General features: G+C 42.5%; 1 protein-coding gene across 3 annotated transcripts in view; it reads right to left on the bottom strand.

The window, feature by feature from the left end:
- Nucleotides 1-234: 234 nt before the first annotated feature.
- Nucleotides 235-20,127, bottom strand: part of EMCN (endomucin) — a 62,505-nt gene continuing 42,612 nt past the window's right edge. Inside the window, exons 11-12 of one of the 3 annotated variants that reach the window (XM_083862429.1) lie at nucleotides 13,440-13,502; nucleotides 235-2,459 (exon numbers count right to left, since the gene is read on the bottom strand). In XM_083862429.1, the coding sequence (XP_083718555.1) occupies nucleotides 13,444-13,502 (59 nt within the window). In that variant the 3' untranslated portion in view covers nucleotides 235-2,459; nucleotides 13,440-13,443. Of the gene's footprint in view, nucleotides 2,460-10,466; nucleotides 12,269-13,439; nucleotides 13,503-20,127 lie in introns of those variants that run through there. The other 2 variants (XM_083862430.1, XM_083862428.1) reach the window with 2 other exon arrangements.

Below are 20,127 nucleotides of genomic sequence, written 5' to 3'. Positions count from 1 at the left end.
GGTCACAGGCCATAGCTCACTATTGCATTTGCTTTCTCTGACAAGCTCTAGAACTAATGTTAGATATGGAAATACTTCCATTGTTATCAATGAAGTTTGGCATCATGGGGCCAGCAGGCTGCAGCCAGGCAAATTCCGGGAGAAATTCCCTGCTGGAACGGTGCCAGCTGGCTGCTGTTCTCCTGGGGCTGGAGCCCTTCTTCCCACGGGAGACTTGCACACAGGCACTTGTGGAGGTCATGCTTTTATGGCCAGTGCTGGATGGCACAAGCCCTGATTTCTTTGCTTCTGGGATGGAGATCTTGCACTTCAACTTGGGGGCCTGCACAGTAAAATCCTCATTCTGCAGAGAAACAGGAAAGTCCTGCTCTAGGAGCACTCCATCACGATAAGAAAGATGCAATGCATTAGACTGATTAAATTAAACCAGGTGTCTGTGTCACTAGGGAAGACAAAGAACAGGAGAATTATGGTATAAGGTTTTCTAAAGTGTTTTTCTGGGGTGGGAAAACACAGGTTTTAATAAAACTGGTGTACTTTGAGACTTTTGGAAAGGCAATGAAGGAGAGAACTTGAGTATGGAACTTTGAGGTCTTAAATATGACACCTAAAGGGCTTCTGCTATTCTAAACCATAGTGTATTTTGCCAGTGAAATTGTAGATGTTTAAGTTTTGGTTGTTAAGTCTGTAGGTGAACAAATCCCACCACTAGGTTAATATAAAAAAGGAATAATTTGTTCCTTCAGTCTCAAGCTTCTCAGCTACTGAATGTAACTGCTCTGTTTAGGTAAGGCTGAAAGAGCTCAGTGCTGCAGCATTTAACATTGACCAAAGGCTCTTCCCTGGGCTGGATCTTGCCAGAGCCATGTTACTCTGTAGTTTAGAACTGGGTCCTGGAGTGAATATTCTGGGCTGGATAGTTCCCAGAGGACAGCTGGAAAGTCAAAGTTGCCCTACACAAACTGGCCAGTGCTAGAGACTGCTGTTACTTCAAATCCCAGAGCAGGGTGACTGACTGCACCTTTCTCCTAGTGAAAACCAGGACACTCCATCCCTCAGGGCAGGGAGACCCCAAATCCTCATTAAATGCAGCAAACAGAGACTTAAAGGCAGCAGGGTTCTTCAAAGGAAATATGTCATGACGAGTCAGTGCAGTTGCATGGTTATGTGAGATTATACGTGTCAATAAAGATTTTAGTGTGGTGATATTAACAGCTGCACATTCCTTCTGGTTCTGTTCCCTCTAGTGCACAGCAAGGAGTTGTTATTAGGTGTCCAATTTGCATGGATTTTTACTCAGAGGTAAGGATCCACCTGTTGTCATCCTTTCTGCTTTGTGGGAGGAGGAGCAAGCCAGAAGGGGAGCTGCCCAAGTCAGGTGGCTGATGTGGGATGCTGTGGGCAGCTGGCTGGAAGCACAGCCCTTGCTGTGAAGCTCCACAAGTCACTTCTGGTTGGGGAATGTAGAGGGAGAAGCCCTTGCCAAGATGGCACTGGCAGATCTGTGGGTCCCTCATTATTCTGACTCCAGATGCTCTAAAGTGTCGTTTGCCTGGTGCCAATGGAGCAGCAAACTCAAATTCTTTCCTCCCAATACCTGTTGTGATTTTCTGTCTTCCAGATTATGCGACGTGGACGACAGCTTATGTCAACCCTGTGTGGCCATGTCTTCTGCAGCAGGTGCCTCCCTATTGCCCTGGAGAATGCTCATATGTGCCCAGCCTGCAGAGTGGTCCTCAGCCCAGAACTGTACCATCCAGTTTATTTATGAGTGCTTTGGTTTCTCAGGAGAGATTTAGATGGATCTTGGAAACAGGCGATATAGAGACTTGTTTCCTTATGTACATAGTTCTTCCTGTATAAAGTTTCATTGTTGCTGAGTTCAATTTTAAATAAAGTTTTGTTGATTTAAATATAGTCTATCTGCTCTTCTGTGCTGGACTCTGCTGATAGACAGAGATGCTGTTTCACAGGTGGAAATAAGGCTCTTGGTTTGAGCAGTCAGAAGCTCATTCTTCCCATCACACTGTGGTCATTGATTTGGGGGAAATGTGCTAAAGCCATAAGCTTTGTAGTTCTTGTGGCCGGCATGTGTTGAAAAAGGAAAAAAGAAACAGGCCCTGCTTGGGGGGCAAGGCCTTGTATTTCTCAAGCTAGACTCATGGATGTTTGGTGAAAATATCATGGTTTCAGTGCTCTGAAGATTGAAAGAACAGCAGGTTGTGCACAGTTGCAAAGAAAACAGTTTTCTTTGAGAATAACTTGTAGGTATCCAGACAGCTTGTATATGGTCCAAGCTGCTCCATTATGTTGTGGTTAAAGCATTCCATTGATGACTGCTGGCTGATGACAGGAGCACTGCCAGCTTCTCTGAAGCTCTTCACCCTTCTAAAAGGCCTGTAAGCTTAAGGGCAATCACAAGAATATAGATGTGTAGACTGCTGTGTTCAACACTTAGCCTGCAAAACAGAAGACAGCAAGTAGTCAGGTAAAGAAATAAAGCAACTGTCATGAGCATCACCATCATCACCATTTACCTTTCCCACTGCAAAAGCAAATTGTGTCCAGAGGAGATGAGGAGCTAGTGGCAGCTCCTAGACCCAGGGTGCTGACGTGGGCTGGCAGCAAGTGGCCCCATCCATCACAGGGAGTTACATGGGGTGTGGCCAGCAGGTGCCAATGGCATGTACCTGTCCATATGTTTGGGAGAAAGCATGGTGCTGAAGGTACAAGTCTTTAACCACCTGCAGGGCTACGTGAGACCCATACTTCCCAAGCTCTTGTTTCAGTACAGGTGAACATCTTCATTTGCCAACTGGCCATGGTACTCCACAGCTCAAGGGCTGCTGAAATATCCTTCCCTGCATGGGAGCCTTGCCCCAGGGCTTGTCATGCATTTCCCCTTAAAAATTCTTCTGTTTCATCAGCAGAGTTTTCACTTCCTGGAGATGGAAACCCCAAGGAAAAAAACCCACCATGGAATTCGTTATGTACCCACCACCACTACATGTGGTGCACCCAGGGTTCATCTAAGGGCATTTGCAATCAGAATGCCAAATTTCTTGCTGCTTGAGGAGAAAGAAAAAAAAAAGATGGTTATTTTGTTACACTGATATTTCTAGTCTACCTGGATTAAAACACAAAAGTTTGCTGCAAGTTGTCTGGTACAAATAGCACTGCTTCCTTTTGTAAAGCAACATTTAACAGGTACCTTTAGAATAGGAATTCTTTAGTTCTCTATTGCAGTTTATGTATTTCATAGGCTGTATATTTAGAAAGCTGTGCTTTTATGTCTTCCAACAGATTCAAACCACTGCTTTGATTTGTTTGCTTGTTTTACACCTGCTCCAGAAGTTTTCAGTATTTCTCTAGCAATTTGCTATGATGTGCTGGATATTGCAAGTTAGCTTAGCTAAAACAAGACCAGTTTTGATTATATGGGAGATGAAAGCAAATGGCACAGGAGTGATTGATGGGGCATTGATGCTCCAAGGTGGCAAAAGACAGTTTTGGAGGCTGATGTAACAAGTTTGCCTGTCAAGTATTTCTGGTAGGGCACCTGCTGTCACATAGCTTCAGGTAAGCCACAAAAACGTGGAGGGGTGAACAATTAAAATTTTAAATTAAATTTAAATTAAAAACCCCAAAATAAAACAGGATGGGGTTACCATTATCCCAATATTAGCCTCTAAAAAGATGACTGCCCCTTGCAACTTTCCTTGGTTTCTATTCCACTCACAAGACTTCACCCTTGAAATATGTTTTCCTGGACATTAAACCCAAAGAGCAAAACAGGAGTTGGATGGCTGCTGTCCCTGTCCCCATCACAGGCATGTGCCATGCCTTGGCAACGTGATGCACTTTACTCTTGTTTTCCCCTTGGTAGTGTGGGAGTAATGTCACTCATTTTGTCTTAGAAAACACAGGCTCTAAGTATTCATGTGCTTTGTTGGAAAGCTCTCTCTGAAAGCTGTGAGATTATTTGATCCATAGTAGTTAGGATTTCTTCTTCCCTGAACATGACCTTGAATACCTGAAATTCTTTCTCTAGTACTTATGGTCATTAACTTTTCCTTATTTTGCTCTACCAGGTATGCTGTCTGTACTCTACACTAATTCCTGCTGCTTCCAACACACAGGGGCAAAATAACTAATTTAATATGTCAGACACAGCTATGGAAAATAAAAACCGTGTGTGCCTAATGACTGAGGCTCAGCTATAGTTAGTGCATTGTCTTTTCACTGCAGCTGAATCCTAATGATTCTGTTCGTAAAACTGGCACAGTAAAGGAGCACGTTAGGTGTCCTCATTTAATGAGGAGGGAAATAAAGAAAAGCCTGGAATATTTTAAACTAAACATTTCTGGATCTAGAAGCTACCTCCATTCTGCAATCCATGGCAAGGATCAGAAAAGTGCAGTTTTTTCAGAGAAGATTTTTTCCAACTGCAAGAAAACAAGGGTCATTCTCTCCAGACCCACACCTCTGTCTTGCAGTCCCTCAGAGACAGCTGCAATGTTATCAGATCACCTGGTGCAGTTCAGGAAAATATAGATAGGACACAAGCTTTAATTTTGTTCTTATAGAGGATGCACAGGTACATAAATTCACACCTGCTTGCCCCAGGATTGCAGGAACCCCACTGATGTTTTCAGTGTCAAGATTCCTCCTCCTTATACTTTAAATTTAATTTAAGACCTGTAGAAAACTATGTGTGTGCATAAAGCACCACCACAAGTGTGTTGAAAAGGGCAGTTTTTAACAAAGCCTTGTGGAGAAAGGCAGGGTTATGTTTCCCAGACTACAGATAGCACAGGAATGACTCCTGTGCAAATTCCTCCAAGGAGTATATGGTGCACACCCCACTAAGGGGACAATCCCCAAACAGATCATTCCATTATTGATCTGTAGGCACAGAAAAATTGTTTCTTTAGAGCTTTGAAAGGCCAGAAAGCAGAGATGCAGCATATTGGCATTCTTCATTTATCAAAAAACACCCCTTACCTTTGCTCCCAAGATACTGCATGACCCAAAAAGGGAAGGAACGTGGCTACAGGACAATAACAATTTCCCCCCTCAGTGAGATCCATCATCATCCCATGTCAATGACCAGGAACTGAAATGTTCTGAACTACTGCACAGATCCCCAGTAAACCCCTCCTTCCAGTGCTCAGCCTTCTGGCTTCTAAGCTGGCAGCCAAGCTCAGCCAAGTGAAGGCAACCCAAATATATCCAGTTTTTTGTAGGATGGAAGATGCCACAAAGCTTCCATCCTTTGCAAGAGAAGCATTTAGTAGGGTGCAAAGCAGCCCCAACAATAAGAAACCTAGCTGGGAGAGAGGGAGGGCAGTACATGAGCCAAAATATCCCAGGTGATTATACAGTAGCAGCACCTGAAAGAAATTATTGGGGTGATGGGGAACACAAGTGCCTGAGGGCCAGCTTCCCTGTGGGGTGGGCACTGAGTGTCTCTCAGCTGTGCACAGTCTGGCACAGGTGTGTGACAGCTTGCCATGGCTCCTAAAGCACCTGGCTGAAGCAGCATTACAGCTCAGTCTGGTTCACATCCTGGCCCCATTTATGTCCCAGACGTGCAGGCCAGGCCCTTCATGCAGAGCACTCAGCAGAGTTTAAACTGTAGTGCAGTAGGATTAAGTATTTTCTGTCCCTGTCTGCAAAGAATGCCCACAGATTTGTAGATGCGAGGGAGGAACCTAGGGAGAGTGTGGTAAGCAAGCCCAACAAGCCTTGGGCAGATGAGGGGTTTGTACTCAGTAGGTGCTTTCCCTCCCATCCTGCCTCTTGCTCCCCCTTCCATCAGCAGGGGAGAGCATTTAGACATTTCTGTAGCTCATCTTTGAATTTTGACCTGCAAGTCCAGTGCAAAGACCTGCTGGCCAGCAGAGCAGCTGCAGGTACCCACAATCACCTCCTCTCTGCTCTTTCCATCAGGTGTGTGCTCCAATGTGCTCAGCTGCTAACTCCCAGGGAAAAGTCTCCCTCCAATTAATTTTCTTTTTCTAGTAGCAGCTCTTTGTTGAGCTTCCTACTACTGAGTCTTCTTTGGAGGTGTGCACGTGGGATTTGTAAAGATGGGACTGAAAGTGAGTGTGATCAGACTGGTTGGCATGCAACACCTGCGGCCACAGCCTGACCTGCAGCACACAGCACTTACCATACTCTGAGGGCTGAAGGTCTGATATGGTTTTCTCCCTCAAGTGTTTTTTTTCTTGGGCTGATGTGAGAAGCAGAGTTCAGCTCTGGCTCTGAACTCCCCCAGGCTATGTGGATTTCGTCTGGTATGCTCTTCTTCACCCTTCCTTCCTCACTTTGCTGGCTAAATTCAGACAGGGTGCCTGTATGCATAAGAGCTGTCAAAAGAATAACTTACAAGTACGGGAGCTAGAAAAGTCTTGAAGTAAAGCTGGCAGCCCCTGAAGACCTGCAGGGACTATCCAATCCATCTGGTGCTCCAGGGTGCAGAGCAAACAGGCTTTTGACTAGTTCATAACCGCAGCATATGCAAAAGGCTCAATTATTGCTTCTTAAAAAGCCCAAATTATCTCCTGGAGTTGGAGACTGACAGCCACACAGTCTCCACAGTGTTATGCACGACTGGGTTTTTGCTGGCTTATTCTCTGCTGTTCTGTACTGCCTGTAATTGCATTGCATTTTAACTGTTTAGCATCGTCAGAACTTCAGCCCCAGGGGCAGCGGAGGTGGTGAGAGCTCAATACATCAAATTACTACCCAAAGAGCAAGCAGACAAAAAGCAGAGCAGGGAGGGAGGGAAACAGACAAATGAGCCACATTCATTAGAAAAACAGCAGCCCTGACCAGGGAAGCGTCCTACTGATGTAATGAGAAAGGTGAAAGTTGTTAATAATAATAAAGAACACAGTAACACAGTTGCTTTTCTATCAGAAACCACCAAATCTGGAGAAAATAAATGCTCTGTGGAAAGCAGAGATGAAAACCAATGAAATACTCCTTGCCCACATAGCCCTTTCTTTCTTCCCAGTTTTATTTAGTAGGTTTTTGTTTTTTTTTTTGTTTTTTTTTTTTTTTTTTTGTGGTATTGAGCTCTGTAGCTGCACTGTTTAGTGCTGCTCCCTTGAGTGCCATGACGTGGCCCCAAAAGCTGGCATTGCTGCTACAGAAGCCCCACCATGTGAGGCAGCGAGGCACTTTCCCACAGGCATGTTTGTGTTTCACCCTAGGGCAGGCAGAGGTCCTGATTGCTGCTCCTCTCTTTGGAATTTTGCCACCTATCAGGGTCCTGAAATGTAACAGAGCTCTTGATGTGGCTGCCCCTGCTGAGGCACCTCCAGCAGCTTTGACCTCAAAAAAACGACTAAGCTCTGTGCAGCTTAACACCCTGAAATTCCAGGACACTGTTCCAGGGAACAGGCCCAGCACAACACAGAGGCCACAATGATAGAGCCACAGAATGAAGAGTTACCTGTGGAAGCCTGAAGAACAGCCCCAGAGCTGCCCGTCATGGCACGGGGTCCACAGGGCCCAGAAGGACCTGCTGGGGTGTCCCCTGTCAGCCACCAGCAGGCTGCCTGTGGGGCTCTGTCCTGCCTACCTGCAAAGCCATGGGAGGAGAAGACCACAGAATAATTTGGGTTGAAAGTGACCTTTAAGGTCTAAGCCAACCCTCAAGATGAAGCAAGGACAGAGGGACGTCAACAGGCACAGCCAGCACTGCTGGAAATAAAGATGGTTGTGGCTGCAGAGAGGCTTCTGTCCCTGTCCCAGTACAGCCTGGTAGGGAAGTGCCTCTGCTGTGGGTCTCCACAGGGGATGAGCAAGGTGGATGCAAGGGAGCTGACAAGATCCTTCATCTATGTATGCTGAAAATTTTGAGGGTATTGACGTTTCACATCAGCTGCATTCACCAGGGTTAATTAACGTCTGTGTTTTATAGATTGCTCTTGGCCATAAGCAGAAAAGCTGCCTCAATTGGAAATCAATAGAGTAATCTTTAAGCTCTTTTATTTTATTAGATATAGGGTTCTAATTTGAAGAAATTGAGGATCCACAATTAATGGTGCCAGAGAGGTCCTGAGATGTATGTTTAAAGCTTCCTGAGGACAGAGCTTTGCTGTAGGCAGTGTGTTGGAGGTGCCCAACATGCCAGGGCACACCACTGAGGCTGGGGAATGCTCTGGTGACTGAGCTCCCAGGAGCACTGCAGAAATCCAACAGCAAATCAATAGCCAGCACTCTGCCCAAAAATTGACGGGAAGGCTGTGGAGGCAGTACTGTCACCACAGGGCACAGCAGAAAAGCCAAATCCTGGGCTGCTGACAACCAAGGAGCCTCACAGATGCTGCCAATTGCCTCTCTGTCATGAGCCAGAGAGACTGATATGCTTAATGCCTTTCTCTAAGTCTTCTGTGCAGTGGTATGGTTCACCCCTCTTCAGTGGGGTGGAGTCATTCCAAAACCACAGACGCCTTTGGGGGTTTTGGAAGGTGAAATATCCTGACAGTGCTACTGCTCTCCCTTGCAACAGCCTTGCTGGCAGGCTGTACAACTTTCCCACAACAAACAGGCCAAGGCCAAGGAATATTTTTCATTTAAACAGCTTTCTGAGCAGTGCCTGTAAAATAATTCTGTCCACAGACAATGGAATGTCAAGGGCCAGAATGATTTCTGTGATCCAATAAGCAGAATAAACCCCAAAAGTCTGGCCCATTCATGAACAGCCCTCATGAGGCCCTCAGCCAAACGTGCAAGAATAAATATGTAAATAATTAGAAGGCCAACAAGCTGTTTGTGCTTGAAAAACACTTAGCACTAGTGCCTACTTTTTCAGCATCCACCTTTTAGAAATAATTATTTTTCAACTTTTCAATGTTGTTTTTCTCATTTCTAGACCTTTTCCCTGTAAATAATGATGAAAGTACTGTTCTTTCAGTCAGTCAAATCACTTACTTGATACAGCATCTTAGGGTAGAAAGCCAATTGTCAATAGACTGTGCCACACCTTTTTTTTTTTTTTTTTTTTGTGCTTGGTTGGCTCCTTTTCTTCAGTGCCCATTTATCTTATTTGGGACTGCATCTAAAATCCTAGAATAGTGCAACTGGTCACTCCCAAAATATTGTAAATCTTTTTACTGAGCAGAGTTAGACTCTGTGAAGAGCCCAAGGAAATTTTCTGTGCTTGAAGAGAGTGACTTGCCTTCCCAAGTTAAGCGTAAGATAAGCAGTGCCGAAAACACTTTCTCCTGGCAAAGCTGAGCCCTGCACATTTTGCTGGCAGTGATTAATGATACCCCAAAGTCTTTGCCAGCCCAATATGTTCTGTAGTCTCTGATTGTAACATGTAGTTCAGAATTACATACTCAACCTACAGACTTGTTTGTTTAACAAGTAACTCATGAGCTGAACTAATTTGTAAACAGATCAAGTTTAATTACATTTCTGTGGGCATGTTCATTTCACAGTGAAGTGGATGTCATTCACTTCTTTAGCAAATTAGGATACAGAAACTGAAGAACATTAAATTTAGATGGGACTGTCCACAGAAGATTTAGTCAAACTTTGGTGAGAAGACTTTTACAAATGTAGATCCATTTTCCTAGTGTTCTCATATAGACAAACCTCACAGTGGAGACGAACTTTAACTTTTGGGGTTTTTTTGACATACTAGTGACTAGAAAAACTCCAGTGGCTCTTTTAGACACGTATTACAGCAGAGCTATTGAACCAGACAACCTGAATTGATTTTTCATTTTTTTTTAATCTACCTGAGCCATGGCATGTAACTTCTTTAAATATTGAGTTCTCTCTGCAGACAGTTTATCACCTTCCACTAAAAGCAATTCCAGCACCTCCAACTCTGCAAAAGAAAAGTGTCCCAAATATTCTTCCAAATACATTCTGTGTTTTACAGATATCCTTCAAGCAAATCTGTCTTCTTTCCTTCAAACAAACATCAATTCCCTCGTGATCCTTAACAAGAATGGAAGTTCATATGCCTACCACAAATTTTGTCATTTGAGAGGTTAGGAGGATCTCAGGCTCTTATTTCTGCTGTCGACTAAACTCACTTTTTTTCCTTTGTACACACTCAGCACAATCCAGTCTCTTTGAGAGATCTTTCCCAGCCTTCCAATGAGTGCTTGGTTGTCTGCTATGCCCCTTATCATAAAGAGCCCAAACACCTTCCCTGTTTTGTTGTTTTTCACTTTTCCAGTATCAGGATTTGCAGAGAGGCCTGTCCTCTCCCCATCACTGATTGTAATAAGGAGGAGTTTCCACTTGCCACCTCCAGCATGCAAGATCTTAAGGAGCCCCTGCCACCACCACACCCAGAATATCTGATGTCTGCTCTCCAGGCTTGTCATAAAGGGTCCACCTCATTCTGTGAAACTTGAATGTAGAGTAATGGATAATAGTTGTGTTAGACATGGGCAATGGATTGCATTTCTGCAAACAGAAAAGGACAGCTATTTAATAAAGATAATAAATTTTAATAGGCAGTAAATTTTTTTTTGACACAACATGGTAGTTTCTGAACAGATTTTGCACAAAAATACAGATATTTCACAATATTTCTTCTTTTCTCTACTGTCCTTTCACTATGATACAACACACTACAAAATACCTTAGGTTTTTAATCAACATGAAAATCCACAATGACTGTTTTTTTCTGAAGGAAACCTCATCAATCAGGAACCAGAATAGTTGCAGATGCCAACTAGCATGTTTTAGATGGCCTGACCTTTCCAAAGTAGGCATCCAAGACTTCTCTGCTCCTGAGGAACACAAGTGATCCAGGAATGCCTGAATGAACCACGTAAGTTCAGCTGCAGCATGGACACTTGTTTGCTCCCCATCTTTCATCGAGCTTCACCAAAAGTCTCTCATGGTGCCACTAAGACAGAAGATTATCAGAACCACCAGGGTGGAAATAAGAGCAACAGCCAAGCACAGGGAAATAAACACTTTTCAGCTTTGTCTATAGACATGAACTAACAAATCTGCTCCATCTATTACCACGGTGCTAGGCAAGTTTTAATATTTCAAAGAAGGAAATTGGAGAGAAAAGTTCCTCAAAAGCATTGTATCAATACGTATCAAAACTCAGATGATTGCCCTGGATCTTGGTCCTTCACTTAGACCACCAGTTGTCTTCTTTCCATTTCCCAATTTTAAAAAAAGGTAATTCTTGGAACACTACAGTCAGTGGATTAAGACTGAGCAAATGCTCACAGTAATATAACTTTCAAACATTTAGAGTTCTAGAATGGTAGGGTGAATGCAGGTAGAAGCACTACTTGATATTTTGGAACTGCCAGCTCTGTACAAATTAGGAGTGTCTGTAATTAGCACTTGAAACACTCTTTGAACTTCCAGAGTTATTCAATAACCCGCAGGAATCCCATGCATTACTCAGAACACAGGGAAGAAGGTTCATCTGTGAAACTGCTTACCTTGCTGATTCCCACTGTGTGCCCCAGGCTATATGGGAGTCATATTTGTAGCACACATAATGCAATTAGCCAAGGAACAGGTGAAAACCAACTATTGCCTGTTACATTGCAAGGATTATATTCAGTAATTTACAGAATTTCAAAAAGCCTCAGTGCAAGGTGTATTACTCCCTTCACAGAAAAGAAGCACACACTTCAGCATCTCAGCCAAGCATCCCACCCTGTAAACATTTATGACAAGCAAAGCATGTGCTACAGTGAGGAATCTCATGCAAATCACTGAATTCATTTTCATCGTGGCTGTTTGCCCAGTCCTGTTTCAAGGGTCAGGCCTGTTTGTATTCTGCTACATACAATTAAAAGATCCCTAGCTACCATAAGTTCAACAAAGTATGCTGACATATTCCTTCCTCTGTGTGTGCAGAAAACATTTTTAGTATCTGCTATGCAAACGTCACCAAATTTTTACATTATCTTCATCCTTCTTGTTTTTACATTCTCTTCAACCTTGTTTTCCTGCTTTTACTATATGTGAAAATAATAAATATACATGATATACCAGTTATTAAGCCATCAAAAAATTACATATCATTCCAGAAGGGAAAGGAGATGCTTGAGATTTAGGAGTCAAAATCTGATCATTAACACAAGTGTCCTGATGGTAAAAAGCTTCAGCTTCTCCACATTTCCCATTGAAATGCAACTTTGGTGAGATGTTCCTGCATATCGTGAAAAACCAGGCTGGCTCACATCTGAAATGACAAGAGTATCTCAGGATTATTATTCCAGGTAAAGTTGTTCAGGAACATAAGAGTAAGCTAAAATGGAAGACACAGAATAAATCCAATATGAGATAAACAATAAGGATTAAATTCATTGTCCAGGCCCTTGTCCTGGATCCACACAAATTGCATCATCTTTGGGTTTTCAGAAATGTAGGCAAAACTGTATTCTGCTGCTCTAATTCAAGGAACAAAAGAGATCATTTTGTCCTTACTATTGGCATAGGAAAGCTTGGTCTCTACCTAGGGGAATTGAGAATAAGTCAAAACCATCAAAGATGTTCTTCACATTTCTGGTCAACCAGGTATTTCTCAGTGGAGGGTGATGGGACCCATTCTTGAGGAGCTTCATTCTGCAGTGCTGATGGGAGTCTGGGCTTTGCCAGAGCCTCTGTAGGGTCCACCCCATGCTTGCTGTGACACCCAGTTCCTCAGGCCACCCTTGTCCCCTGCCTCCTGCTCTACCCTGGTCACACAGGGCCCTTCCACAGCTGCTTCCTTCTCCCTCCCTCAGCAAAGGACCACAGCTCTGCACAGTTCTCCAAAAATGAGAGAAGCAGTTCCATGGGAAATGGATATTGTGGTGGCTGAGAAAGCCTCATACATGAAGGAAAATGCAGCACCTAACAACTGGGTTTCAGAGGTGCTCTGATGGTTTCTGCCCTCTCACACATAAAAATACCATCCAACATTTGCTATGTATGTTAACCACCGAGGATTTTAAGCCATAATAAACCACCTCAATTAAAGTGATGGCTGTTGCATGAAGTGATAAAGATTCAGATTTTTCATGGAAAAAAAAGGAGTTAAAAAGTTCTGGGTACCAAATTTCTTTTTTTATATAGGTATCTGCCCTTAAAAATCTGTTATTTCTCACACAAACAGAAAGGTTTACAGGGGTTTACATCCAGGAAATGCTGAACAGTTAAAGTCACATACTCGTGCCTATAAAGGTCTGTCTCTGTGAGCTGGCAGCTCCTTCAGCCCCCCAGTTTTCCTGTGAATCTGGTCATGATGAGGCGCTGCAGCTGAGCTTTGTTTAAGCCATTTTCCTTGAGGCAGCTGCCAACTAAAGGAATTTCTCTTTTTTGGCTCGCATTTTTAACCCTTTTTTTTAGTTTCATAGCACAATACTGAGACTAAAAAGTATTAAAGGGACTAAAAAACACTGATCTTACAGGATGGAAAACAAAGGCTATAAACTTACGTATTTATTGTTGAGATGTGAAGAGTTGCCGAGTTTTATTCTTCCCATGAGATGAGTGCTCTCCTAAGAAACAGAAAATACATTGCATCAGATAAATATGGAAAGACAGATAAACATGGAAATGAGTCTAGCAGAAATACATCAATGACCAGTGTACAAACTAGCCAGTCTCCTTGTCAGATTTACTTAACAGCAAAAACTGTCCACACAATACATTTTTACCAGTCTTCCTATTTTATAGATTATTTCTCCTGTGATTTGCTCATAAATGGTGGGTTACTACCACAAAGTATTTTCTGAGGCAGTTCTCAAGGGAGTTGAAGAGGAATAAGATTTTAATTAATTTATAGCTATGATTAGAACATTGAATTATAAAAAAGAGAAGATAGAACTATAAAATTAAATTTTGCCAGTAACATTGACATCAGCTCAGTTCCTCCAAAGCAGAAGGATGAAGATTTAAGAACATCACACAGTTCTCAATATTCCTTCTCTGGAGAAGCCAGTGCCACATGGCATGAGGGCAGGAAAACCCAAGTATCTTCTTCTGCCTCCCTGTTCACCTACGGGACACAATCCCTCATGCCCACATGAGAGGCAAGGAGGTGATGTATTACATTCCAGGAGAAGTGAATATGTATTAAAAAGCTACAAATGATCAATGGCCTAGGGTTGCAAATTGTAATACAAATTAGGATTATAAAAAATTCACCGGTTAGGCATTTAAATAATTAGCAGCCAAATTAAATAGTTGCACTCCTGAAGAGAATGGAAAACACTTATCAATAGTTTTCAGACAGTTTTTCTTTACAGCAGAAAAAGGCTCTTTAATTTAGTGCAGCTTTTTGGAGATGAGTAGAAGACTTGGTATCTGCTGAAAACTGTTCAACAATAGTGTGCTGGAATGGTGTTCACTCTCCAAGTGTTCAATTTTGGAAAAAATATATATTTTAAAATAATTTTGAAGTGTTGTTAAGATAGTTTCAGAAGCTCTTATGTCAAATTTCAGATAGAGCAAAGGAAAGCACAAGTTTCTGCTAGGAAAAATATGGAACATCTTAGCAAGACATATTTTTGCTAGGTGAAATGTTTTTGTCAGATAAAAATCTTGTACTGAAAAGCTAAAATAAAGTGAACCAGTTCAAATATTGCACAGTTTTATACCAGCAAAGGAACGAGATTTTCAAGAACTCTAATTTCTTTTTTAGCTTATTTTTTATTTTTTCCTCTGCATGTTTCTACTTTCCTTGTTTAATATCTAGAAATAGAAGCACCCCAGGGAAATAACATGTCTAAGGGCAGGCTACAGAGTAACGTAGCTTTTTGCATAACATCCCATTTATACCAATAGACCAGAGTATGGAATGGAGGAGCAGCACAGGCTGCAGAAGGCAGAGTGCCTGACAGGTACCTGCTGACAGTGGTGGCCAGGCCAGAGGGGTCACTCTGCCTCTCTGCAGCCCCTGAGACCACAGCACACAGACACTCACATGTCCTATCCAGACTTCCTGGTGCTATACACTTTATCTCCCTACAATGTCCGTGTCTGGTAAAGGGATGGATGCAGGCAGGGATGATCTACGTTGCTTCACTGCTGCACTTCCAAGAGGGCAGGAGCCTGCAAGCCTTGTGAAGCAAAAGCAAGTAACGGCTACTCCATGGCTGCAAATGTGCCTGAAGATATTTGGTATGTAAGGTCTGTAATCACTAGTGCCAGCCAACAATTCAGTGATGAAGAGACAATGATTATACACTGGAGAAGAAGTAGTCAGAGATGCTCTCTGTTCAAGAGATAAAAGGGTGGTGGATGGGTTTAGATACAGGGCTGCAGTGCACCTGGAGACTGCACAGAGATCGATTTTGGAGTTCAATGGTTCAGCAGTTTGATATTCTGCTAAATACCCAGTTGCAACTCAAAGGCCAAACCAAGAAGAACATTCAGGTTAGCTGCAAGTAAGAAGACATTTATATTGATCTCAAAACAGCCTTAACTGACACAAACAGATTCCATGACTGAAAAATCCCCAAACTTGTCCCCAAACCATCACCCACCAAAACAAATGGACTAAACCTTGCTTCCCATAAGGGAAATGAAAAACAAACACTTGTGTTTTGTAATTTGTTAGAAGAGATGGCATTTTAATAGACTGAAGAAATTATTTCACAGTGAATTTTTTGCTGATAGAGAAAATACAGGGTGCAGTGTACCACATTACCTGGATCCTTTGAAGGTTGTCACAGTATCATAGACTTGTTGAGTTTAGAAAAGATCTTTAAGATCATCAGGTCCAACTGTCAGCCCATCAACATCTCCATATTCACCACTAAACTATGTCCTCAAGTGCCACATCCACACATTTTTTGAACACTTCCAGTAATGATGACTCTACCACTACCCTAGACAGGCTGTTCCAATGCTTCACAATCCTTTTTGTGAAGAAATTTTCCCTAATATCCAATCTAAACACCCTTGCCACAATCTGAGACCATCATTGAAAGAGAAAGGGTATAGTCCCATAAAATATACCAACAAGAGCAAAACTGCTGCACAACATCATCAGTGAAAAACTGGGACTTTATTTACTCTGGATTATGCATTTAGAGAAGAATGACACACAAACTCTAGTGTTATGCACCATGAGATGGAAGGTATCAGGAGAAACTTGAACCACCAGCTTCTCATTATATAGATATTAAATATCTCGCATAAGGTATTAGTTGATCCAATTTGATGGTTACTATGGCAATAACTTTCTGATAATAGGTTGAAAATTCATTGTACATTTGTCTACTTTGAAAAGTAAGTGAGTGGCCTCAGAAAAAATGAGAGATGAAGGGAACTGGAAGAAAGTACTTGGTGCAGTTAAAGCGCTACCAACTGCACAGCTGCAAGTGCAACATGACCCCCTTTACCTGTGATCCTGCCACATGACACCTCTCCTGATGAAGGAGGAGTTATGGGCTCATAGACTGGCAGAGGGCAGTGAGAAGCCAACATCATATGCATCACACACTTCTGCAAAAACTGAAAAAATGTTGCACAGTTTGAAAAAGAGGCCTTAGAATATTTGGAAAAAGAAATCAGATACTGACATGGAAGTTTTAGCTGACATGCAAAGCCTGCCATTAAATGCTTTATTCTCTCTCTCATCTTCCAGTGTTGCACCTGTTTGTTGATTTTTGTCTGAAATTGGATTGCAAAAACAAAGACAGAGGCATCATGAAGTCTCTAACTATTACTATCATAAACCAGACAGATCTGTAGTTTAACTGTCAGGTTTGTTGCTGCAGGAGGCTGCAGATACCACAGCAAACAAGACAAATTTGTGGAATTAAAAGTCACTGAAAACTATGAAACACCATGTGATAAAAAGCCTGATTAAGGATGTCTCCAAGCTGCAGGCTGCTGGAAGACTATGGTGTAGGACACATTATTGGACTCTTTTCATGTTTGTCACACTTCCTTTCATCTCATGTGATCCACCCTCTAACAAATCCTCTGTGACTGGGTTTGAGGCTGCAGAGATCCAGCATCCTTGGATGTACAGCTGGCTCAACTGATGGTTTCTTAGCCTCAATACTAAAGGACACGGTTCTCCAGCAACTTGCACAATACAGCACTGGTCTTTCATACACACAGCCTCTATGTGGCACCCTTTGAACACTTCTGCCAGAGCCTTGGTCACTGATCCACCCAAAGAAATTGGCAGTGTAGGCACTGGGCCTGATCCAATACACCCTGCACACTTCCTCCTCTAAAACATGGTCATGGTTCTAAAGGATAAAGACAAGGAAGATGTACAAGAAAAAAAAATTGTACTCATAAATCCTCATCCTTCAACATATTTATTTTAAGTGCATGGAAAGTAGACTTGGTACACAGCTACTGAGGGCTCTTCCAAGCTGAAAGATAACCAGAAAAGAAATAGTGCTGCAGTGAAAATGCAGCATTTTCTTTCTAATTAAAATTTCACTTGTGCAGTATTTGTTTCGATTTTTCACTCACAAATATCCTAATTTCCAACCATTAATGTTGCATTCTGATGCCAATGTGTGTGAATAAATAATGGGTACAGTCAGCTGAAATTACAGATTGCAATAAGGTCAGTTTTGATGCTCTGAAACAAACATTTCTTTGTCTCACCGTTGTGGAAGGATATAGTATTAATCTCACTGCAATTTTCCCTCTCCTCCGCTTCTCCACATTCAGAATACACATACACGGCAGGACATCATGACATAAAAGAGAGTACAGACTGAGTACTATGAGTACAGAAAGTCTTTGCCCTGGGTGAAGCCCTCTGACATTATTGAGAAGGCTGGAAGAAAAAGGATGTAGAAACAGTCTTTCACATAAAAAATAGGTTGTACTGCATCTCAGATTACATTGTCTGTAAGAAGAAATTAGTTGTGCTGTTATTTCACTGCAATATCTGCTGCTAAGAAATTGCTTGTAAGTGGCAATCAAATTTGGAGCAAAGAAGTAAACCAAGCTTTTCATAAAATCTGATTGCTGAAGCCTATCTTTTATAAAAGTATAAAACTACCTGTGCAGACACAGGAATCAAAATGTCTATTTTTACCACCCTGAACTAAAAGAAAGATGCTGGAGAACAGCATTAAGTGGGAACCAGTGGCTGGGTTTGGTGTGGGCCAGTGGGTCCAGCACCTGCAATGTGCTGCAGCTCCCCTCCCACACACTTCACCATTTTCCTGCAAACTGCTCCTCACCACTGCCAGCAGACAGAAGGATCTGAACAATCCACCGTGGCAGAGAGAGGCTGTGTGGAAACGTTCAGGTGAAGGACAGGAAGGCAATTGCTGCTGAACAGGCAGCAAAGGGCGGGAGGTGGTTCCCTCATGAGGAGCATCTCAGAAAACTGTAGGCTGGAAAGTCAGCAAATGCTTCACAAGGGAAAAGATCACCTGACCCTCAGCAGGCTGAATGTAAGAGACTGCTTAAAAACCCTTGAAAATACGCACACCTCACAAAACAAACGAGAAATACAGAAGGAAACATATGCTATTTTGACTACAGTTTGACTATGTTTTTAACAACTGTTTTGTCCAAAAGTTTCAACTGGTAGTTTCTGCAGTCAGAACTTTGTGGTGTGAGTAAACACAAACAGAGTCCAACCCCAAGCTAAGAAAGTTTACTCTACAGTTTCTGTGAAGAAAGAAACACAACTTCAGGCTATTATACAATAGAAGGTTAAAAAAAAAATAGCATCAGCAAATGAGAAAGAAAAGGAGAGGGAAGGAGGTACTTGACACCTTTCTCTGTTGCGAGGGGACATTTTTCTATAAAGCAGCCTCTTGGTGTTCTATGTGCAAGAGAAAAAAACATAGGACCCTGAAACTACCTCTCAAGACTAGGAAAGAGAAATAAATAATCAATATAATATCCTACATTAGCAGCAGCACCTGCGCTTACCACTCCTAAGCACACAGCATGCCAGCAGACTGCTCTTCACTGACCTACACTGCTTGTCTTCCAAGTAAGTGGAAGAGGGAAGGGAATTTCCATTGACAGAGTGACTCATGTAGTGACTCAGGTTCTTCACCTGTTCCTAGAGACATCTATATAGATCCTAGACACAATGAGAAAGAGGCCAAAGTCCCAATGCAAGTTCAGAAATCTCATGGCACACTATGGAGTCATGCCTCCTCGCAGGGGTACATTTCCTTGGGTTGGGTCTCTAACGAGGTAAACCCCAAAGATTTCTTACCTTCTTAAATGCCACAGCCCATGCTCAGATGTACTCAGCATAACAGGAAATAAGGTCTGCACCAGCTCCTGATTTGTCCCATTGTATCAAAACCACATCTGTGGTTTGATGAGTGAGGCAGAACAATCAGTCTCAGCATTCGGAGGATTATGGAAAGCAGTGATGGAGACGCTGTGATCTGGCCACACTGTTTCAGAACACCACAGGATTTTCCATGTCCAAGCCCCAGCACTGCAGTGGGCTGTCTTGAGGTACATTCAGCTGAAGCATCAGGTAACAGCTCTAAGGCCATCATTACTGTTAACCAGCAGCAGCTTTTGGAAGAGATGTGGAGCATATGGAGAAGGCAAGTTTTCCTGCATCCTCAGTTCATGCTATCTTTGCACAGAACTGCCATCAGAGGGCACCTCTGGGTATTAACTGATCTCTTTCTCCAGTGTGATTACAATAAGTTCAAGGGGTTTCAAATAGACACAGATTAGGTGTCTCCCAAATATCCATCTTTGCCGATACATTTTCCCATCTCCGTTTAGTAGCAACACTTGAATTTTCATTTTTTGCCCACAGTGTACCCACTGTGTGTACCCACTTCTCAGGAAGCCCTAATGCAGACCTGTGTCACAAATCCTTCTCCAGCCACCTTCCATTTCAGGTGCCTCACCAAAATCGGAGCTGCCTCAGCTCTGATACATTTAAGATCCTTTCAGCAAATTCAGTTCAGAGCAGGCAATATCTCTACAAGCCAAGGAAGTAATATCCTACCCTTTCACCCCAAAACAGCTCAGTCTGGTTATAAATCATGCTTTATTGGATCAGCTTATGCTTAGGCACCAGGATTATACCTAACATGTCTGAAATATGATGTCACCTGCACATACCTATGAGGCTTTACACTGAATATTGAATTGGTGTGCTCCTACTAAAAAGGCCTTTCATACATTTTACCTGCTTTGGAATAG

The sequence above is a fragment of the Zosterops lateralis genome (assembly GCF_965231275.1).
Source record: "Zosterops lateralis genome assembly, chromosome: 5".
NCBI lineage: Eukaryota > Metazoa > Chordata > Aves > Passeriformes > Zosteropidae > Zosterops > Zosterops lateralis.
This window is presented reverse-complemented; position numbering and strand designations above follow the sequence as displayed.